Source organism: Manis pentadactyla, chromosome 7 (assembly GCF_030020395.1).
Source record: "Manis pentadactyla isolate mManPen7 chromosome 7, mManPen7.hap1, whole genome shotgun sequence".
In the NCBI taxonomy this organism is placed as follows: Eukaryota; Metazoa; Chordata; class Mammalia; order Pholidota; family Manidae; genus Manis; species Manis pentadactyla.
The window spans coordinates 19,745,563-19,768,991 of record NC_080025.1 but is presented as its reverse complement, the minus strand read 5'-3'; the positions used below and the strand labels follow the sequence as shown (position 1 = coordinate 19,768,991).

The window sequence follows — 23,429 nt, the reverse complement described above, 5'->3', positions numbered from 1 at the left end:
TTATACAGTGTAAAAGAGTAAAACATTTTTATTATATTGTTTTCTTCGAGAAACAGATGTGTGACAGAGGCTGTGGCAAAGTCTTGAAGGGCTCAAAACTGGGCAGGTTTTCTCGAGCCTGAAACAGAAAGGAAATGTGTGAGGGCGTACTCCTTCCTCCGGGCCGGGGTTTGGAGATGCCTGTGGACAGGAGCATTCGTGGCTTCGCAGCCAGTGGGTGAGTCCCTGCAACAGCATATGTAACCTACAGACCGTTCCCAGGAGGATCCGTTGTCCTACCTTAGATACTGGAAGTGAAACTTTTTAGAACTGTCTCCCCCTGCAAGGAAGTGCTTGTATTTGTTTCAATTTGCAGCAGATAAAAGACGCAACAAACAATCAGAGACTTTCTGACTGCTCCTGGCAAAGTCCCAGCCAGGGTTATCTTGTCTTACTTACATAGAGGCTGCACTGTAAACCTCTGCTGTTACTGTCATTCATTTTATTTTTCTCTTACACATTGAGGCTCAAGTACACACAGAAGTAAATCAGCATATACTAGACTTCTGTGAAGAGAAAGGCCTATCTCTGTGTGTTTGTAGGATAGGTACAGGGGCAGTTATCAATAGATGTTGAAATTAGAAACATTTAGGTGAACACTCTTGCACATAGCTAATTGGCCTCTTAATAAATACTCCTGTCCAGACCCTCACCTGTAATGTTAGAATCACCTACCTCTTCAGCTTGTTGCAAATATTAGTCCTAGCACACTGATTTAATTATGCTTATTTATAGACCAAATTAGCCATTTGGAAATGTGAGGCTTATGTACACAAGAACCTTAGTAAACTCCCATGTTTACTCCCTCAGCAGCAGTCTCTTTAAGAGCATTTGTCCAACAGGACTGAGGACAGGAGCAGCCAACTCCTTCAGGTAATCTCACTTTGACTCCTCCACTCCCCTGGCCTGGTGCCCAGCACAGCAAGGGGATCTCTGGGATGGGTCACAGGTCCTGTGGTACTTAGGGCCAACAGACAGACCCCCTCTTGAAAGCTACATCTCTTCTGCTACCCCGATGCAGCCCTGGTGGTGCTCAGGCATTATCTTTGGGGCTGTAGCAGCTGATTGCACCCAACGAGCCTCCCTAACACCTTAGGAGCTGCACACCCAGATCCTGTGCCAGGAGGCTAAGCTGTGTGTGGATTCTAGGAAACCAAGGGCCTGCACTGCCTGGCCCCCCCACAGAGCTCGGTCAGAGAGCCGCTGGACTGGGCCTGAGACCGGAGCTGTCAGGCTGTGTTCAGTGACCAAGAGAAGGGACAGAGCAGGCAAAGGACTGTCAGCTGCAGATGAGCATCACTGCAGCAGGATGATGCCCCAGTGCCCCCAGCCTCTGGCTCTGTACGGCAGGGGCCCGGCCGGCTGCTGCCTCAAGCTTCTCTGAAGAACTCAGCCACCACCTTCAAGGCAAGTGCGTGGCGCTAGCCCTCACCCTTCTGCCACTCGCTGCCTTGCGTTTGCCCGGCTCCGGCCCTGGTGAGGCTTTGTCCGTGACAGCGCTGTTTTCTCGGGTCCCGTTGAGTGTTGCTGACTTGAACACCTCCTACCACCTCCCCTGGCTGCCTCCCTGAGCACTCCCAGTCCAGGCCACTAGGGCTCTTCCAAGGATCATCCTGGGTTCCCTTCTCCCCCCTCCATCCAGAGCTAGTTACCTGGATGTGCTAATAAATCAGACCCTTGAGAAGGATGGGCCAGGCTCACCCACCCCCACAGGAAGCTGATGGCAGGGGTTTCTCCTGCAGTAAGCAAGCCACCCTGACCTCTCTGTATTCTGTCGCCTACTTCCTGGGCCCTGAGTAGGACACAAGGTGTACAGGTCTGGTTAATTTTGGCTGATCCTTTGAAGTGAAAAAGAATATGCCCAGGAGGAAGGGACGTGAGCTGACAGTTTCCTGGGCTTTTCCATAACTGCTGTGTAAATGTAACTCTCACATGGGAAAAGAATGCGTCCACACTGCCATAGATATTCCCAGTCTGAACAGAAGGTCAGAGTGTGGCTATTTCAGTCCCTGTAAACAAGGAAGGGGTTTAGCTAGGAACAGAGTTCAAACCCTGGAATGTATGAACAAGGACATTTTAAGTAGAAGGCAGAGACATCCGGGAACACCATGGAGGGTCAGGCTGTTTAGAGAGCAGACTCGAGTCAGAATCCCTGAGAGAGTGAGGGGGTCACTATGGCATGCCTGTGACAGGATGGACAAGGGAGAAAGATATAGTCTTGAGATAGACTTCCTCTTGGGATCTTCATTTCACTTGTCCTTGATCAAAAACATCAGTTTGGAGCACTGAGAACTCAGGGATGGCTGGGGGCGGGGTGGGGCGGGGGGTCCAGGTGCTTGCAGGGTGCCCCATCTTGCTACCCGTATTTGACCTGTTTACCTCTGTTCACTCTCAATAAACATGGTTTCATTTTATACATGTCAGCTTGATTTTTTAAAAATACTGATACTAATTTATAATAAAAACACTACTTACCATTTAGAAAGGTTCTTCATCACCAAAACCCCTAACAGCCTGAGCAATCTTGAGAAGGAAATAAGCTGGGGGTATCATGCTCCCCAGTCACAAAAACAGGGTGGGACTGGCCCAAGAACAGACAGTGGGGAAAAAAAAGACAGACTCTTTTCAGTAAATGGTATTGAGAAAACTGGACAGCTACATGTAAAAGAATGAAATTAGATCACTGTCTTTTATACCATATACAAAGCCTCAAAATGGATTAAAGACCTAACTTAGAAGAAAACAAACTCTTGAATATAAGCATTGGTAATTTTTTTCTGGATATAAGAGAAACAAAAGAAATAAGTGGGACTCTATCAAAGTAAAAACACAACAAAGGAAAGCAGCCAAACAGCAAGGCAATCTACTGAAGGGGAGAATATATTACAAATAATGTCTGGTAAGGGCTAATATCTACAACACATCAAGACCTCATATAAAACACCAAAATAACAGTCTGATTAAAATAATAATCAGGCAGAGGACCTGAAAAGACATCTTTCCAAACATAAAACAGAGTGCCAATGGAGCACGTGAAGAGATGCTCTACATCGCTAATCAGGGACATGCAAACCAACGCCACAGATAATCACCTCACACCTGTCAGAACGGCCAGTATCAACAAGACAATAGCGAGTTTGGCGAGAAAAGGAGCCTGTGGAACACAGCTGGTGGGATTGTCAATTGGTGCAGCCACTACGGAAAGCAGTGTGGAAGTTTCTCAAACACCCTGCCGCCCAACAATTCCACTTCTGAGAATTTACCCAAAGAAAACAACGCTGATTCGAAAAGATACGTGAATTCTGTTTACCACAGCATTATTTACAATAGCCAAAATAGGGAAACAACCTAAATGTCCATTAATGAATAGATAAAAAAGATGTAGTATATATATACATAAATATATTAGCCATAAAAAAAAGGCTGAAACGTGCCATTTGTGACAACATGAATGGACCCAGAAGGTATTATGCTGAGTGAAATGAGTTTGACAAAGAGGAATACCACATGATTTCATTCACACGCAGAATCTAAAAAACAAATGAACAAAACAGAACAGACTGGGGGTTACCATTTCACAGAGTTAAAGATAGGGCCATGAGGCCCCACAGACACCCCTTGCGCACAGTGACAATCCCCCATGAGGCCATTTCCTCTGTGGGTTCTAGCCCCATCCTTGGCCAGTGGCGGCCCAGCCCTGGGATCCCCCCTCACAGTCCAGGCGGTAGGCAGTGTCACCTGACTTCAGATCTGGGGAGAGGAAAGACCCTCCACACTCCTCCCTGTGACACGCCGGTGACCTCAGAACTGGCAGCTAGTCATGAAGACCCCCTCCTCCCCACTCGGCCATGCTGGCTGGCCGCCCACCTCGGGCACACCCGGGCTGCCCACTCACCGGGCCCCTCTGCTGTCTACGTGCGGTCAGCACACGCTCCGGCTGCCACTGCGCTTCCTGACCAGAATCATCTGCACGCCCCTAGAAGCACTGAGTCTGGGTTGATTTACTGCTTCTCAAAAAATCATTCTAACCTGCTCCAAAAAATTGTATGAGTGGCTTTTAGCTGGTCTTTGAAACTTCCTCAGAGGAAGGGGGAAAAACACAATCTTGTCCTTAAAAAAAGTTCTCCTGAGTGATAGAGAACCATGGGCACTGCTAATAAATACTGAAGGAAAATCTAAAAAAGGAGAAGTCCATGGAACTGCTGGGTTCCCCATGTGATGTGGAAAAACGTCTACCTGTCGGTAAGTTTGGTTAGTGTGAGAAGCAGATGTCAGTGGGGAAAAAACACCCCAAGTGCAGTTTGCTAGCTTCCTGCTGGGGAGGTGGAGAGAAGGCCTGCGACACCTGGCACGCCCCAGCCGCACACCCCAGCCGCCTGCACCTCTGGACGGGCCCTGGAAGCTGCTATTCTGAGCACAAGATTACTTAAGCCTCAAAAATATGGAAATGGCCTCCTTGGCCAGGACTGCCTGGTTCTGTCCTTGGCAGGAATCTTGCCCTCTTTCTGACGCATCTCTTCCTTACAGGCCCCTTGTGGGGCTGAAATTTGCCACCTTATTTGGGCCAAGACACAGCTGTGTCAGCCTGCCTCTGGTATCCCTGCAGTGCTAGGCCAAGCCTTCCAAAGAGACAGGGAGCCTGCGAGCCTAGTGTGGTGACTGGCCAGTGGGCCAGGTCACCTCTGGGATGCCGTGTTACTGCTTTATGCATACACTTACTGCTAGCGCAGATGAACTAAGATGTAACAGCTGGTATTGTCTGAAAAGACCAACAAATCAAAATCAGCTGCTAGAGAAGCCCAGCAGTCTGGAGGAATCCAGAGAACCCTGTGTAGGTCAGTCATGCCCAAGGGCAATCGCCCTACTTCCAAAGAAGCCATGAGAATGTCCCTGAGTCATTGGGAAGCAACTGTGTCATCGCCTAGGAAGGCTGCAGTGAGGGCCCAGGAACTGGGCGATGTGCTCTGAAAGTTTGCAAAACTCTGTTGCTCTCCTGGGACGCCCTTCCAGGCCCCGGCAGGAGCTAATGAGCGCAGACCCCTGACCCTGGGCATGCCATGCCAGCACGTCTCCCTCTCAGACACTCGCCGAATCACCTGGAAAGGCGGCGACACCCAGTCTGCTGGGCCGCACCCTGAGGCCTGGGGTTCCCTCCCAGGCAACGCTGGTGTGACGGTCCTGACCACACCCACACCGGTCTGTACTGTTGTGCCCTGCCCAGGACACCCTGCTTCTCCAGAGGGCCTTTACAGCCCCTGACATGGAAACTCACCAGCATGCTCCAGTTTTGTAGAACAGCTTGAGAACAGTAGCCACCGCTGAAGATTGCATTAATACCCACAAGACAGATTGCAGCCACCGTCACACACCTGGAACCTGGCATGGAGAAAAGAGATCGCCCATTAACAGTGCACAGTAATCTCCACCACCGGGCTGTCCTGCTGGGGGGCTCCCTGCGTTCTCGGAGTCAAAGGCTAAGGGACCAAAGACTCCACTGAGCTAAGGCGTGGGAACGAGTGAGGTGGTGCCCAGGGGCCACGCGGCAGTGGAGTGTGGCTCCCAGGGATCACTGGCACCGAGGCCTGGGGGCAGAGCATCTGGGGGAAAGCATGCTGTGGGAGATGTCTGCACACATTCGCTCAGGACGGGGGTGCAAGTCACTCGGGAAAGGCAGCACCGGGAGGCCGCCGGGCCCAGGAGGTGGGCCCCCTGCACACACAGTCCCTTCGGCCGGATGCCTGGGACTGTCCCAAAGCCCCGTGAAGGGAAGGCCTGGGCCCTGATGACAGAGCGGACAAGCCTGAACCCTAACGAGCTCCAGGGGGGTCCTGTGCTCTCACATGCACCAGTGAGCTCAACTCCATGCACCTACTGGAAAACCAAAACCAAAAGGAAACATTTGTGAACATACCCTGCTATTCTCTAGGGTCTGAGAATTTCAAGATAGGAAAGTACAGCAACTGGCAAATAGTAAATTTTTAATATTCCTGCACGCATGGCTGCCTCTGAGCCAGCTTGTTTCACGAGAATTCTTGGTGCCAAGGCAAGAACCCCAGCTCCCCATGGGTGGGCACCAGCGGCCCTCTTCCCTGATAACATTTCTCTAATTTTCAGCCCCAGTTGGCGCTGCTCTCTCGATCCTGCAGACAAAGGCCGATTCTGGCAGCAGGGCTTAGTGAGCTGGAGCTCACGAGGTCCCCCCAAGTCCCCTAAAGGCCCCAGGGTTTGCTGGCACAGGAAGCCACCACCCCGGGGTGCAGCAGGGCGACTGGGCCTGCGCTGAAAGCCACCTCTGGGATTATGGTGAGGCTGAAGGAGAGACTGCCTTCCTAGGACATTGATCTCCTCAGAGGAAAGAGAAAGGAAAAGTTTAACAGAGCATTCTACGTGAGTTGGTGGGATTCTAGTTGCCTAGTAAAAGTTGAGGACAGGAAAATAAATACTCATCTTTGTAAATGAAACCTATCAGCTCATCAGGCCCTTTCTACATGTGCCAGGAGGGAGGGGGCACCTGAGCAGCGCTAGGGGGCCTCCTGGGCCTGCCAGACCAGGGCTGCATTCATAGGGTGCCTGTCGTTTGAGAAATCCCAGCCATGGCCAGGTTCCTCTGGGCTTCTTGGCTTCAGCTCATCAACTATGACTCAGGACTGCTGACTTGAGTTCTGCGAGCACGGGGTTTGCTCACCCCGTTACTGCATCAGCAACACTTGTCCACACACCGGGGTTCCCCTGGTGGGCAGTGAGCATGCACGGCCTGCGTCTGTGCACAGAGACCGCAGGAGAAGACTTCCTGAAGAACACAGTGGAGGGGAGCCCAAGTGCCTTCACACTTCAGGGGGAGCACGCAGGCGTTCTGCATTTCCATTTTCAGCCAAATGGAGGAGAGGAGGGAAGTGGAGGGTCAGGGCAGAAGGTCCGGGAGGGGCCCTGACCTATGGCTCTTCACTCTGGAGTTGTGGGGCTGCCAAGACTCCAATGTCCTGGTCTTACACGCGGCGGCCCTCCTCTCCCTTCCTGAGGATCCCTCAGGCAGCAGTCCCGACCTCCCAGCCAGACTCAGAGAAGACAGTGGCCGAAGGAGGAGCCACCCTGACTGCCCTTTGTAGAGGAGCTCAGAGTGCTTGTGTGGCTCGCAGGTGTCTCTTGTGCTTTAACTTCAAAAGCCTCGGGGGCACCACAGTGCCTGGCAGGCGCAGGCCTTCCTCACACAGGAAGCGTGACAGGCCTGGGGCCCAGCCTGGGGAAGTGGGCACCAGGGCACACACTCCTCCCTGGAAATGGGGGGAACTGCTCTCAGGGAAGGGCTGAGGAGCCGCTGGGGCTGAATGGCACAGGCCGCCTGGTGCCTCTGCCAGCACTCCAGCGGGGGAGTGCGGCGCCTAGGTCTCTTCTCCGGAGAAGGCAGGGCTGACTGCAGGAGCCACAGAAGCTATCTGGGCCTGCGTGGAGACCAGTGCCTTTCCTGCCCTGCTTAGCTCCAAGCTCTGCCTTGACATTCAGCACCTGGGGCTCCCTGGACGATGGCTGCAGCCTCCAGGCCTGGTGCTCGCAGCCAGAGACTGATGCCTCCATTCTCCGAAAAATAAACATAAGGAATGAAGGGTTTAAACTGCAGCCCTATTAGCTCTTGCCACGTTTCTCCAATTTGTCGAAGCTGTAACTGCATGGGCTTATAATTTCTATGCTGTGGTCCTGGTCCACGGCCAGGGAGGTTTCATGAGTTCCTAAAGAACACCCTCCCACATCCACCCCAACTCCTCTTTTTAACTACATCTGGATACCCAACAAGGAGAGCTGTGTAACTGATGCCCTGTAAAGAGGGACTAAAAACTTGATCATGCTACTCTTTCCTCAACATATCTGGGGGCTTGATCATTTTCAATCGTTGTCATATAATCTGGGGTTCCCTGCCACAGCCAGACTGTCAGCAAAACTCTTACCGATGCGCAGACAGCTTGCAGCCAGACCTAACACTGCCTACCAAGCAAGAAGCTGAACAAATTAAAATAGCACCAGTAACACCCACCACCCTCGTGACCAGTCATCTGACGGTCTTACACCACTGACGGCGGCAACCCACACACACCACCGCCAGCTTTCTGGAAGCCTCCAGAGCCGTGACTCTCTTTGGTCTTTAAAATGTGTGTGCACGACTTTTCACCTGTTAGAACTTAGGATCCTTAGTGGACAGGCCTGTTTGTACATTTTTTATCTAGCATGTATCAGACACGTAACATATTTAAAGAGCATATTTACTTTTCTAGTCTAGTCCCTGATTTCCTTTTAGAAATAAGAAATTAAAGTGGGTAAATTAAAAGTCCGTGAAGGACCCCTGGGAAAATAGGCCCTGGACTGTCAGGATCTGGAAAGGCTGTACCCCGATGCCCTGCACAGGCCGGCACACCTGGCCCCACATGTCACTCCCGCTCCTGTGTCCTGGGCAGGCCTTCCGTGGGGGGAAGCTGCCCCCGACTGATGGGGGGAGGCCTCGTGGGCCGGGGCTGCCATCGGCACTTACCCTTCATTTGGCCTTTCTGAGAGACCTCTTTTGCTCTAAGATGCTTCTGTTGTTTCATCACACCACTGTTTTCGGTTCTAACTTACATTTCCCTACAGTGACAGCCTGGATTAATAGCTGTTTGGGAGGGGCCTTGATCAGAGAGACTAGGAGCCTGAGTAACGCAGCTACACAGAGCGGGTTACTCAGGTGAGACGGGGACCAGGGCCCCCCTCCAGGGCCGTGGCAGGGACACTGTTTGCCCTCCTCCACGCCCTCCAGACCCCGAGGACGGAGTCCGCCCAGAACACACGGCCTGTCTGCAGGAGAGGGCGCTCTCCCTGCCGGGGGACCTGGGAAGGGGGCGTCCCGTGCAGGAGGTCTGGTCCGCCCCCCTGTGCTTTGAGGGGGTGACACACACCAACAGAGGCTGACTGGGGAACTGGGACACTGAGACTTGACTGTAGGGCACACTCCCCAAGCTCACATACTGAATCACAGTTCAGAATATCAGTACTTCGTGTTTAACAGAAGTTCAGTCAGGATACTGCACTAAAAAAGGCATCTGGAATTTTATAAAAATTCTACATTTACAGGGAAAAAATTCACCTGGAAGTTCTATGAAGCAAAGTCAGGCCTGAGATTAAACGGCACAGATGCCAATTTAGGGTATTGTTTCCCTCAAGGTAGAACTTAAGGAAGGCCGTCCGGAGCGGGGGTCAATGCTGCGGAGTCACCGCGGCCGCCCCCTGCCCCGCCCGGGCGTCACAGGACCCCCTCCTGTAACGTGGGGAAGGTTTGTTCGTCGCGGGCCGCAGGGGGACTCCAGTGACCTAAAGATGTCCTGACGCCTGTCGCATAGGACCACTCGCACTAGGCGCTGATTCATGCAGGGGAGGCCACAGACTCAAGGCAGAGGCCCTCACCTCTCCCTCGGCGCTGGGGGAGCTCTCGGAAGGGGCGCACCGGGCACTGCCCTGGAGACGGGGGTGCGGGGTGGGGGAGGCGCTCAAGCGAGTCTGCCCACGGCGGGCGGCTACGAAACCAAGTACTCACGCAGTATTCAGCAGAACTGCCGGGACTTCCAGCCCTGAGAAGTAGCCTCGGACGGGGGGAGCCAGCGCATCTGGAAGACACGCGGGGAGAGGGCTGTGAGTCGGGGCTCCCGCGGGCTTCTCCCCCCTCCGTTCCCGGGGCAGCGGAGCACTGTCCCCAGACACCTGCACCCCCTTCTGAGGACCCGGGCCGCACTCTCAGGAAAGCGCCCACCTCAGGGAGTCCCAGATGGTCCCCGGCTGCTCCCACCCTGCTAGACAGTCCCAGCCAACCCTGGGCCAGATGAGTCCCCTCTTCCACACGTAGTGCCTCAGCTGGGGATGCGCTGCCTAGTAGCTTCCTAAGCGGAATATAGGAACATACATTGGCTTTGATAAGGAAGGGGTGGTGCACGACCCATTCGTGCCAGTGGTCCAGCCAGAACTTGAAATTCTGCTTCTGTTCTTTGAAAGGGGGTTCTGACTCAGCACTGTGGGGTGCCAGTACCCCGGGCCCTCTTTTTACTCTGAGAAGGACCTGCAGCCCATCTGTCCCGAGAGTCTCCAAAGTGGAAGGCCAGCCCCAAACACAGATAGACTGAGCCGTGCTTTGTCCACTAGGCAGAATGTTCCTGGTCCTGATGGGGCAATGGGAGAATACGTGCACCTCGGCTTAAAGAATGGTCGACTGGCCACGTCAGTTTTGCCCCTAAGCCTTTGGACAGAGCAGAGATGCTCATTTACCGTGGGAGGGATGGAAGGCCTCCCCGTCACAGCCACAAGCAGGAGGAGGCTGGGTGTGGAGGACGGCAAGCAAATCACAGCCATGGGGGAAGTGGCACCCTTGCGAGTGGCAGGACAAAGATGACTACTTTTACCTGGGTCTCGCCCAAGCTGGTTTGCCTGAAGACGTTTCCAGAGCAGAATGTGATGCACGAAGGAACTGTGCCCTGACAGATCTTAAGTGGTTTAATAAAATACATTTTGCTGCAGAACCCCTTTTCTACATGGCGTCTCGTTCAGAGCTCTAGAGCATGCAGATGAAGGGATATGCTGGCTGAGACGGAGGCACAGGGCGCCTGAAGCCTACATGGTGGCTCTGGGGCGCTGACAGCCTCCCACCTCGTCCTACCCACTTTTATAGGTGGGGCAATAGCTGGATCTGTATTCTGAATGACGTCCCCGTGGTCACAGAGCCCGGTGAGGTCAGGGGTCAGGAGCCAGGGCTCAGAACCCACTAGCACTCCTAACCTGAATTGCATGCTGGCTGTCCAGCAATAGGTCCTGGAGAAAGAAAGACGGCCCCTCCAGCATCCTGGCCTTCTGCCCTGGTCCACATGCAGGGGTCCTCAGTGCAGGGCAAGGGGCCATGCTGGGGTCTCTACCTGGGGCAGAGCCTGGCCTCACGTGCTCAGGAAACAGGCTTAGAAGGACCAAGGATGCCTTCAGAGCTTCTGCCTGTACCAGGGCTCCATCCTGGGGAACCCCTTGGGCCAGCTGTCCACTAGGGACCCTTTGGGGGACCATGAGGTATCACTAGAAGTCAGATTAGCAGCTTGCGTGCAGCCCTGTATTGTGAGAGGGCAGAACTCTGTCCCTTGGGAACCACCACCAGGTACTGAAGCCCACTGAGGGCCGGACCACTGCCAGTCCCTACACTTATGGGGACAAGGGACCAGAAAACCATCACATGCAAATAGCCCCCAAAAGTCACATTTTGGGAGTTGACATAGGACAGAGAGAAATAGAGGGGAGGAGGCAGGTGGGAGGAACGGAAGGGAGAGGGCAGGTGGGAGGGGAGGAGAGCAGAAAAAGAAAACTTCCATACCTACCCACGGCTCCTCACGCCTCTGTGCGTCTGCATCCACTTTCTCACTAAGCAAAGGGCAGCGATGGAGCTGCCTTCCTGAGACAGGTGGCAGAGGACAGGCTGGAGCCCAGCCCAGAGGCGGGTGGGGGCCCGGGCACCTGAGCACACGTGGGAGGGGATGGCTGTGTGCGCTGGGGCAGGGAGCAGGGGTGGTGACCGGTGCTGCCTGGCTGTGGGGCCGGGGCGTGAGCCCCCTGGGGCCAAGACATGTCGGTGTTCGACAGACACAGGGAGGGCAGGGCCGGGGGCGGAGCGGATGGCACGGCCTATTTGGTGAAGGTGACAGCTGGAAGCCCCGTCTCCCGTGCCCCCACCAGCCTCGCACACTCTGTCCTTCCCTTCACACTCAGCCCCCGCGCTCAGTCACACCCGTGCCCACGGGGTGGGGCCCCGAGCCCTGCGGTCAGCCTGGTCTGGACCCCTGGGCACTCCAGGGAACTAGCGGGCTCACTGCGGGCTGTGGCGTCCAGGATACACCGAGCTCCGCTGGCTGATTCTCAGAGAGAATGTGACGGCGATGGAGTACACAGGGGCCCGAAAACTCATCAGCTCGTGCCCCGTGGCTCGGACACCACGGGGCTCGCCAAGAGGGGGCCCTTGTCACTGTGTCCCAGACACCAAGGCTGCCTCCTCCGGCGGGCGCAGTGGCAGCCCCCGTCCAGCAGAGGGCAGCGCCGCCAGGCCCAGCCAGAGCTGCTCGGGTAGCATTAGGCCCAGGGAGGTACCAAGATCAGGCAGCTGGCCCAGGTGAGCAGGTGGCGTTGTGGTAATCACTGCTGGCCTCTGGGGCAGGGGCAGAGGGAGAAGAGAAAGGGTTCACCCTCTGACCCCCTCGGACTGCTTGCTCTGCTGCGGCATCTGGCCCAGGTCACCCGTGGCCAATGCCTGCCCACTGCCTAGAGCTGCTGTAGGCGCATGGAAACCCTCGGTTCTCTGACTGCCTCTCCACAGACATCAAATCTACGCAATTGACCTTCCAATGCTCCTGCCGGCAGAAAGATGCACATGTGCCCACACATCATACACACACACACACATTCAAGCTGCACTCCAATCCTGCACACAATTCAGGGGCTTCTGAAGTCCCTGCAGGGACCTCGAGCATGTGACCCAAACTAACGCCGACACTGTGCTAGGGACCGCTAAGAATGCTACAGACGGACAGTCAGTGAAGAAACAACCGCCCAGCGACACTTCTCTAAGAACTTAATGGTAACCTCCAACCCCACGACAGTGCACCAACCAGGCGCCATATTGTTCGGGATTCTACCACCACGCGGCTTCAGGAACTCTCTCCTCAACACAGCGCCCGGCGAGGGTAACGCTGACGTCCCAACACAGCGCAGGACGCGCTCCCGGGGCTGGTGATGGACAGGAGAAGAGGTCAGCAACCAGAAGAGGAAGAACTCAGAGCAAACATAAAACGGAATGCTAGAGCAAGTACCAAGTAACCGTAAAAATAATTTCCATCCTCTTCCATTTATAAATGAGGATGCTAAGACCCAGAGGACTAAACTACATACAGAATTCATGTTCTCGGTAACGTTGCCAAGGACGGGCAGATCCTGACTGGTGCCCATCATCACACTTGCCTCTAGCATCAGCCGTGAGGTGCCTGGCTCAATTCAGGCAGTATTAGTAAACATCCCTGGTTTGGCTATATTCTCTGTGGAATAACGGTAAGTCTAAACCCCTGGTTCTTGAGAGTGTGGTCTCCCCTCCATCAGCATCACACGGGAACTTGTCAGAAGAGCAGATGCTAGGGGAGGGGCGCCACACCCACATTTTGACACGCCCTCCAGGTGAGGACGCAGCGCTCAAGTCAGAGACACCGCTCTTGGAGGTTTCCAAAAGTGCGGCTGGAATGAGGCTAGAGATGTTCTGTGCCAAATAAGTTTGAGAGAAACACGGTCTAGTCCCCTTCCAGCGGTTTCCAGACACACATGAGCACATTAAAGGCTCTGAAAGTTCCACAGTCAAGCAACCTGTCTGACTTGACTCAAGCCTGGGTTTCCCAAGTTTACCTGCCCAGAGAATCTTACGTAACAGCTATCCATGCCTGCCGGGTGGAGAAACGCCGGCCTGGAGGGCCCCTTCCAGGGCTGACACTGGTGGGTCCGGGAGGCGGAGGCTTGCTGCCAGCATGTCCTCCAAGCGCCCAGCTCTTAATGAGACTAATTAGGGCTGGAAGACATCAGACCCGCTGAGGCCCTGGGTGTCTCACCTCCACGCACCAGAGGCTGTCTGCCCTCTCCTAATGCTGGCGCCTTACAGGAATGCAGATTTCCCTGGCACCATCAATTCAGAGCCAAGTTCTCTCTCCCTTTCAAGGCAAGGAAATTCGCAGGCAGGTCGCTACCACTGCTCCCGAGATGGAGCCCTGTGGACCCGCTGGGGCTTTCCCAACGCCGGGTCGACTGTGGCCGGCCACTCACATGTTCTTTAATTATAATAAGCCCCGGACCCTCATTCCAGGCCTAAGGATCTGCTCTTGAGCAGCATCACCAAATAGCATGCCATGTCCTACCACGACCTTTGCTGATGGCTGCCAGGCTGAGGGGGGCAGCCGTGCCAGGCACACACACTGGTGCAAGAAACTGCAAACTCAAGAGTTCAGTGATTTGCAATACAAGAGAGACATCTTTCTGGGACTAATTACAGGGTTAAATAGCAGAACCCCTCCTCTTGCATTTCTAATAAAGTGTTCCCCCAAACTGGAAACACACTTTTCAGAAAATTCTCTGCTTCATGAAATGCAGCCCTCTGAGAATCTTTGTCAAGGAACATCTGCCCCCCCATCCTGCTCTGCACCCCAAAACTGCCAACCCATGCACTTTCTTATCAAACACACAGTGCACGAAATGCAACCAGCATTCTTCACTGCTCGTCCAGTACCTCACATGCCTTGCCCAGGGCATTTATACAAGTTGACTTTATCTAGGCAAAATATCAAGATTTATGTGCACTGCTCTGAAGGGTCAGCCTGCCATGTGACCAACCCCAAAGGCGGGTCAGAAAATGTACAGGAACATCCCAGCTGGAGAGGCCACGCTCACCCAGCCCCGTGTGCCTGCAGCATGTCCCAGTCTGCATGGGGGGCACGGCTGAGGCCCCGAGCCCAGTCAGGGACAAGGTCCAGACTCCTGTGAACACCGCTTGCTAAGACCAAACATGGCTGGGCTTAATTAAACATAAGCCTTCAGGGATAACTTTCTCTCCTGGGCTTTTAGACCCTTTCCCTGTCTGTCCTAAGCACAAGTGAGGCTCTTGCTTCCAAAAAGGCATGTGGAATGTGCTCAGACGTCCCAGAAGTTCACTCAAGACACCACTTGGGTCAAGGGCACCCAAGCGTGTAACACCCTGTGTCAGATTAAGTCCACAGTGGTTGCTTGTCATCCATATTTAATTTTGTGAGTCTGTTAATTTTTCACTAGGTTTTCTAGCAAGGGCCATTAGAGGTCCCCAGGAGTGCACTCGGTGAGGCGAGAAGTACTTTGTGGCAGAGCAGATCGGGCTTGAAATTGGGGTGTCCCACTTTCCCATCCGGCTGCCGAGCTCCATCTTCCCAACCGGCAGCACAGATCCTGAATAAAACATGGTCCCATTTGGAGCTGACTTTCCTTTTTCTCCCTGTCACAACTGGTTTTCTTCAAGGAGAAGCACTTTTTTATGAAGGCGACGTGCTCTAACTCCAGGGTCCTGCATGTCTTGGCTTTGCTTCCAAAGCAGATGGAGGCCACGTCCTTTGATGGCATCTGGGTGCCTCTTCCTGTGGAAGGAGCCAGACCCCAGGGCAGCCGGGGACCCCAGCAGAGCCTCCCCTCAGCACAGGCCCACTCCTGCCTGGCGCCAGCTGCCCTTTAAAGAAATAAAGTCAGGTCCTTGGGCCCCTCCTGGGGGGAGCCGACCTTGGTCCCTGCATCCCCACTGCTTCCTAAGCCACAAGGCAGGGCTCAGGAGCCCCGGGGCTGGGCCAGGCCAAGTTCTGACAAAAAGGCAGCAGCACAGACCTATTTTGGTAATTATTACTCTATGCCAAGTGTTTCACTCTCTCCCGCAAAGGAACCCCACAAGGTACATGTTTGCTTGTTCTTCCTACACATAGATGAGGAAACCAAGGCTCAGCGAGGTGAGAATAAACTTGCCTCAAGTCCCCCAGGTAGCAGAGTGGGTGGAAATGGTCTCTAATCCGGCCTGCACATTTAAGGCACCGGGTCTGGCTGGCTGGCAGCGCCCACCCCCCTGCACCCTCCCATGGCCTGCAAGGCAGCACGGGGTGCCCTGGGCAGGCGGCGCGGCCAAGGTGGGGACCGCAAGCTCCCGGGAACTCAGGCCTGCGCAGGACAAGGCAGAACGCACCTAAGATACCTGCCCAATGGGGCACCGAGCGGAGCTCATCCTGCCGCCCAGCCGGCCCCACAAGGGGGCTGGCTGTTTCTGATAGGCAGCGGAGGCTGCTGGGAGCTGCCTGCTGGGGGACTTGGCCTCAGCGGCAGCCGCTCCAGCCAAATGACTATCCCAGCCGCTGCCTCCGAAGAGGTGGGTGGGGCACGGCCTATGGGCTCTTTGGTCCACTGAGTGCCAGACAGCAGAGGAGACGGGACGGGACAGGACAGGGAGAGGCATGTGCTTGGCCAGGAGTGGGTGGTCCCTTGGGGTTCAGCCACTGGACAACAGAGATGAATCTCTTAAGGCACAAGATGTCACTCTGTCCCCGGGAACAAGGCTGGGCACCCTCCTCGTGGACGGACTGTGGGAAGAGCCACCCAGCGGTCCAGGGCGAAATGGGCGGTGACCCGCGGGCCTCTCTCCTCCTTCCGCTGATAGGAGAGCGAGATAAGGCAGCAGCTGGGAAGTTCAGGGACGACGGGCTTGACTAACACCCACGAACCATCTGTCTCTCTGGGAATCCGGCCGCTTCCCACCCTGGACCTACTTCCCGTCAGGGGAAGGTCTGGCCAGATGTCCGGGCCTGTGGGGGCACGTCCTCCAGGGGCTGGTCCTCCCAGGGCTGGCACAGCCACAGAAGGCAGGGCAGGTGCCGTCCCTGGGCGCCTCGCCTCACCCATCTGTCCCTTATTCTTTCCAGTCCCTGGCCTTTCCTTTGGCCGCAGCCACGAGGACTCTGCCGCCCATCAGTGTCGTCCAGACCTGCAGATGTCCTCGGCACCTGAACTGTCACAGCCTTGTGGACAGCTTGTCCTAGGCTTCCTTCTCCATGTTGAAAATTCAAACCCTCCTTAAAAGGCTAATACCTACTAAGCCCTTCCAATGTGCCAGGCACCCTGTCAAGTGTTTTATGTGAGGGTTGCTAGCCCCATTTGCTGAAGCCCAGAGAGGTTAAGGAACTTTGCTCAGTCACGGTCACAGCCTGCTAGCAGCAGAGCACGGGTGGCCGGACAGCTCCAGAGCCCGCACTGGTGACCCTGCATTCCTGCCTCAGGCCCCGGGCTCAAGTTCCAGCACCCACCACGCCCCCCAGGGCAGGCCCAGAAACCGCCCAGAGAGGTCTGGGGGAGGAAAGGGGCCCTGTGCCCCCAACAAGTGGGCGGCATGCTGCCCGGGGCTCCCGGGGGGCCGCACCATGAGCACACTCTCCCATGGGGCTGAAGCCAGATGCTTCTAGATGACAGAAGGCTGGACAAAACCGGCCACTAGACAAGGCTGCCACTCTCAGGAGACGAGTACCCGGGGCTGGTTTTCCCTCAGTCTGACCTTCACGGAGCTGCAGGTTTAGAGGGCAAGGTAATGTCAGACAATTAAGAGTTCCACTGATGTCTGAAAACAATTTAAAGCCTTGGGCTGATTGGCCCCGAAGGTGCCCTCTGCATCCCTTCAAAGCCGTGGTCTCTGGAGGGTCAGCAGCCCAGGCTGCAGGAAGACGACAGCCGTGTGAGGAAGCCAGGCCTCAAGGCTGCGGACTCGGGGGCTCAGAGCTGGTGCCACCTGGAGGCGCAGAATCACAGGCCCCGGGGCTCCGGATGCCTCCCTTACCTTCCAGAGGTGGGCCGGCTGGTGCCGGGTGGACACTGCCTCCCACAGGTCTGTACAGGTCCCTTTACAGGGCCAACCATCACTAGAGCACTGGCTCCTGCCTTCTGAAAAATAAAGAGGCCTTCCCGGGTGAGTCCCGTGGGAAGGGGTCCTCACGCGCTTGGGCGACGACATGGCCCCTCACCCACAGCCCCCTCCCGCCCCACTGCCCACCCAGGCCAACCCCCTTAGGCCTGTGCACCTAAATCACACCCCACAGTAACCCTCACACTTCTGTCTTCACCTCATGATGCTCTGTAGGGTTTAGTTTGTGACAGTGGAGATAATGAAATCTTTTTAAAAAAAAAAAAGTTTAAAAACTCAGCTCTCAGAAGTTGTGTACTGATGCTGAGCAAACGCCTGGACCCAGCGGTCGGGTCGTGTGGGGACAGCTCTGCAGCGTGGCCACCCACCCCCATCCCTGGGCCCGTCTCCCCACGTGATCCTTTTTCCCATGGTCCATTTTTGCTTTGGTTTTGGGTTTACCCTTTGACATTTTTTCCAGTGTGTCACAGGGGGCCTCCCAAGGGGCACGCTCTGCTCTGGGAAGTCTGTGTTATGATTCTGAAACCTTCTGTTTACGTGCAGGTGATGTGTTCCAGGCCTGTAAGGTCTGTTACTCAGGGCGGAGGCGGCCTCTGAGGGCCCGGGGAACCGGGACTTGCTCTCCCAAACCGACTTACCTGCAGAAGTCCTGGCTCAACGATGCGGCTCTGGCCAAGGCTAAATGGTATTGTTTCTAGAAGGCAGTGAGGATAATGCACTTTATTGACTTTCTCTCTGTCCCCCTCAGCAACAAAACGAAATATAAAAATGAACCCAGACTTAAAAAGGCGGACATGTGTGGATATGAGCTGACACGAACAGCTGTATTGTCTCTTCAGAGTATAACTTTCCTAAAAGCCACGGATGAAACCTTCCTCCTGGTCCACAGGGTCTTAGATATTTAATACATTTCAAACACCAACGACCTTGAAAGTAAACAGGATGATCATTCCTAACGTCACTGATCTTCTTGGAAACTGGCTGTATGTGCACTGAGTTGTTCTTGCATCTCTAAGGATAATAAGGCAGCAGCCGGCCTTACGCTCCGACCGCCTGATCCAGTGACTCTTAAAAAATGAGACGTGGTGTCAAGTAAGCATCTTCCATTCAGAGATGGAGGCCCCAGGCCATGGACGGAAACCGGGTCAGAACTAGCGATGTGATGTGACTCCTTTTCTGCGACGGTCTCTGGCCCCTCCTCTCCTTCGTCTGCATCGGAGCGGACCGACGGGAAAGCACAGGCACCTGCTGTACACAGGCTTCGGCACGCGGGGGTGGGCGCGCCGCTCTCGGTGGTTCAGGAGCCCGAGCCGACTGCACAGGGGCAGCGCGGCCGGCTGGGCGCCGAGTCTCCCGCGACACTCACACAGCGTCCTGCGCCTCTCCCAGGCCCTCAGCCAGAGAGAACGTCTCAGCGCCGACGTCGCATCGCCGTGAAAACAAAACGCTGCAGTCTACAGGAAGTGGTTTTTGTTCTGATTAAAATTTTTATTGAAATCTCTCAAATGTTACCAAGAAAGAGTTTTTGCCAGAGGGGGGGAGGAAAAAAAAAAATAGCTAAACAAGGAAATTCAACACGGGAGCTCCCTCTGCTGGTCTGCGGGGGGTTGACAGGTTACAAACACATTCCCAGAGACAAACCTAATCTGCTGGAGAAGTGGGCAAAAGACCGGTGTGTTGGGCTTTGCCTCAGGAGAGAAACACTAAAAGAAAAAAAAAATCCATGTCTCAAAACAGAGCACAACATTGCTAAGAGAAGTAAAATCATTTAAAAGCGTCTCCAAACAGTAAGCTTTCCAACACAGAACCGGAATCATCCACTACGGGGACGCTCCGTGCGGGTCTTCCCCACTGCGCTACCTCCAGTTAGCAATTCTCTTAGGCCCTCGGGGTGAAGGTTAAGTTCTGGTGCCCTTGTCTTTGCCTCCAAGTCTCTTCTTACAGGCTTCTCATCTACTTAGAGGAGAAAGATCCAGGGGGTCACGGCAGTGAGGCCTTCCCAAAGTTCCATCAGAGTAAGTCTCTGGCGAGCCAGCACTGGCGTGGGAGGAGCAAGCCTGGGAGGGTGGGAGTCACGTGACTCGGCTCCGCCCAGGGCGGAGCCCCGCGCAACTTTGGACAACTCTCTCCATCTTCTCCCGTCTGTTTCCTCATCTGTAAAATGGGTCACACCAGCTGATCTGTAAAGCCTCCACCAGTTCGTTCTATGATTCTCTTATTGGACCAAGAAATTTAAGGAACCATAGTTGCTCCTGAGTCTTTAGGATACAGAACCCACGCCTGCTCCGGGCAGGACTCCAAACGAGAAGCGGGCTGAGCACAAGGATGTCCCTGAGCAGAGGAGGGCCCCACCGACTCTAGGACCCGAGTGGGGGAGCCAGGTGCAGTCCGGGTCGGAAGACAAGACCGAGGAGGGGCCCCCGGGGCGGGAGCCGCAACGGGCCGCACCTCCCGGGAGGTCAGATGGGCGAGTCCACCTAACCTCGGCACTGTCTCCCCCATCCTCTCCCACGATGGCACCCGCTTTCTCATCTCTTAAGCCTCTCTGGCTCCTTCTCCCACCATATTCCCAGACTATTTGGATTTCATCCTTTGTAAGAATGAAGCAAGGGCAGGCCAGTGCCATGGCCAACAGCCGTCAGTCCCAGTCCTTTCTGGCCATTGCCAATTCTTGCTTTTCCTGGGCGATGGCGAAGGGCTTTGTGGCTGATTAACCAAAGCCACGGATACTCAGAAGACCAGGCAAACTTGGCCCCTTTTCAGGGTATTACTAATATCTGCCCAGTCATCAGTTGATCCGTATTTAGGATCAGGGAGAGGAGGCATATCCGCAGAGGGCCGGGGAGGGCCCACAGGCAGAGGGGGCTCTGAGTCGCTCCTCATCATCTACAGTGACCCCAAGGCCACTACGGCCACGCTGCTGACCCAGCAGGGGCCCACAGGTCTGTGATCTATCACTGTGCCCTGCCATTGAGGGGCACCACGCACTGTGGGACCGAGGTGGGAAATGCAACAGGAGAGAAAAGCAGAGCGCACTGCCTGTCCTGAAACTGGGCGGCCAGTCTCAGGACCACCCTGCGATTTCGGTCATGTTCCCGGTGGAGTACTCTCACCACTGCCACCTACACCTTTCTTTACAACTTGCACTACTTTCTACCTCCTCCTCCCACAGAGGGTGTCCAGTGCTGGGGCCCAGGCAGTGCGGCCTTCCCTTTGCAGCTTGCCTGCAGAGTCTGGGGAGCGGGGTCCTCTGTGCACGCATGAAGCACAGGTAACTCAGCTGAGAGAACCGGTGTCCGGTCAGCCACACTCCCGACCCCGTGGCCTGCGAGAACCCTCCCCGGGGGGCGGCCTGCAGGTTCTCATAACACACAGTGAGTTCTGCACAATGTGAAAGAGTTTTAAGTACAAGGAAGAGTTTTCTGGGAAGCTGTTTACTTCACCCAGCTTTGTAAATAATCACTGGGGAAAACAAACAAAAAAGTCCAGGTTGAGTTTTTTTTAAAAACCAGGCTTTCCTGGCTTTCGGAGGCATTACACACGCAGTGAGACAAATGAATCTATGCTCCTTCTCCCCCATTTGCTACAGATCTGCACTCAGAGTTCCTCACCCTGATCACCAGCACTTGCTCTGAAAGCAAACCGAAGAGAGACTGGTCTTTCCACCGGGAGAAGAAGGGGTGGCCTGTGGACGGTCACCCGCGGAGAAGCGGCACGTTTGTCTATAACACTCAGGCTGTTCTTAGCAAAGCAGTCAGAACAAAGACCTCCACCTTGGCCTGTAATTACATTCTAGACACTATTCCCTATAAATAGAAAAAAGGGACCTCTCGTCCTTTCGGAAAGATACGTGAGACAGCCCACCAGCCTCCTCCTGAAGCTTCCAGCTTTCCCCGTTAGTCACCAGACCTCACGGCACGTGAGAACAGAGCGCTCTCAGCACACAGACACATACAGACACACACCTCCTGGTGAGGGCAAGCCCCCCTCGGCAGCCCTCCCACACCACCAGCGCGCCCTGGCGATGCCCGCTAGCCGGCTGGGAGCTGGGGAGGCAACCGGGCTGGTCTCTCGTGTGAGATTCGAGGGTGAGATCATTAAGGAAGAGAGAGGTGTCGTTGGGGCGGACATCAGGCAGTGGGTGATATCATTGCTGTCAGACGGTCCTCGCGTCCTGGAGGGGTGTCAGCTTGATTTAGAGGGGATCAGTAATCTCCTGAAGGTGGATCTGTTAGCCGGGCAGGTGTTAGTGGTATGGTGCGCTCTGGGGATCCGGGCTGGGAGGACTTGTGGGGGGGAGTGAGGTCGTGGCCGAGGGGGATGAATTACCTGGGCATGCAGTGAGGCGGGGTAGGTGAAAGCAGCAGGAGGAGGTAGGGCAGGCGCTAGCTCCGCTGGGTACAGAGGGTACGGGGCCCACACTTCAGGGCCACTGGGGTAAAGTGCAGGCACTGTGAGCTCATCTGTAAGAAAAGAATAGGGAGAGTTAGTGGTCACCAGACGGCTGCTTCTGCATCAGAGCACACACCCGTCCCCCCGGGCCCCGGCAATGGCACAAGGCAAACTGCTCTGATTCTTCTGATGACCTGTGGGCTTTGGTCCCCAAACTCTAAGCAAAGGAATGGTAAATTCAACCTGGAAAAAAGCAACAGGCACCTGCCTCTTGTCTAGCCTGCTGAGATCTCAGGCATGGGCCCAGCCGCAGACACACTGATGCTGGGGCACCTGAGAGCAGGGGGGATTTCCTGCAGGGACAGCTGCTGCGGCCCTCCAAGGAGAGGCAGACAGGTGGGGGCGGTGAGCCCGAGGCCCACTGGAGAGCCCCGGGGGGACACTGGCTTACTGGCAGGACCCCACAGACTAGAAGAACTGTAGGACTTTTCTGTGCATCAGTGTAATTACCATTGGCATGTAAATCCTGACCACCAAGCATTTTCTCTTTAGCCTCAGAAGCATGGGGCCAGACATCATGCCCACAGGGCAACTAAGATGTTGAAAATTCAGAGAATAGGAGTGAAAAGCCTTGGGTATCCTGACTGAAGCGGAGCTCCACAAAGATGCAAATGAGAATCCTCACAGTCACCCTGTCAGGAGCTGTTTACCCTGCCTGTATTTTCTAGGAGAAAAAGTGATTCACACTGCCAACTGACTGGTCTGAATTTTCCTCGTGCGGCTCCGATTCCAGTCAGGTCAAGCTGCAGGTTGCCAGACTGGAGGGCAAGTGCTGGGGCCTCAGAATGTTATTAGGAAGCAATCCATTAAAGTAACGGCTCATACATGAGGGAGCGTCTCAGCAGAGGCAAAAATAACACCAGTAACACTCAGGAATCTGGAGACTGTGGACCGCCATCTGTGCCTGCATCACCTGTCAAAATCTGGAATCAAGCAGGCCACTGAGGCCAGCCGGGAGGGAGTCTGGAAAGCCTACTTGGTAGAGCTGTTAGTGACCCTGCCATTCAGGACTTTCCAGACGGCTACAGCACCCCTGACCAAGGTCCAAGTCACACACTCCATCCCACCACCTAGGAAGCCACCCCAGGCCTGCTCAGCCCACCCAGGTCTCCCTCATCCTCCCCATCCCCACCAAACTGGCTCCGGGCAGGGTTTCAGTGTGGTAAGAAGCAAAGCTGGGCTCTGCTGAGGGTGCCAGGGGGGCACAGGGGCCTGGTGGGCAGGGGGTCTCCCTGCAGCCTGCTGGCACGGCCAGTACTCCTGACAAGGTGACAGGGAGCCCAGAGCTGACCGGGGCCGCCTACCCAGAGGGCGGCCTGGAGAGGCCACTGACGTGGAGCGGTGCCCTGGGGCAGGGCACACAGGCTGCTGTGTCCAGGCTGGAGAGCCCTCAAGGGCGGGCTGATGGCCCTTATTTGCACAGAACAGTAGCTTCACATGTCTCTAAAACAAGCAGATC

At 55.0% G+C, this 23,429-nt stretch overlaps 1 protein-coding gene across 7 annotated transcripts in view; it reads right to left on the bottom strand.

Annotated features, from left to right (window-relative positions):
- Positions 1–23,429, bottom strand: part of RBPMS (RNA binding protein, mRNA processing factor) — a 178,272-nt gene continuing 154,843 nt past the window's right edge. For 3 of the 7 annotated variants that reach the window (XM_036894409.2, XM_057505162.1, XM_057505163.1), the window contains 3 exons: positions 21,848–21,981; positions 19,379–19,672; positions 19,091–19,221 (listed from right to left, as the gene is read on the bottom strand). In XM_036894409.2, the coding sequence (XP_036750304.1) occupies positions 19,529–19,672; positions 21,848–21,981 (278 nt within the window). In that variant the 3' untranslated portion in view covers positions 19,091–19,221; positions 19,379–19,528. The other 4 variants (XM_036894417.2, XM_036894411.2, XM_036894418.2 and 1 more) reach the window with 4 other exon arrangements.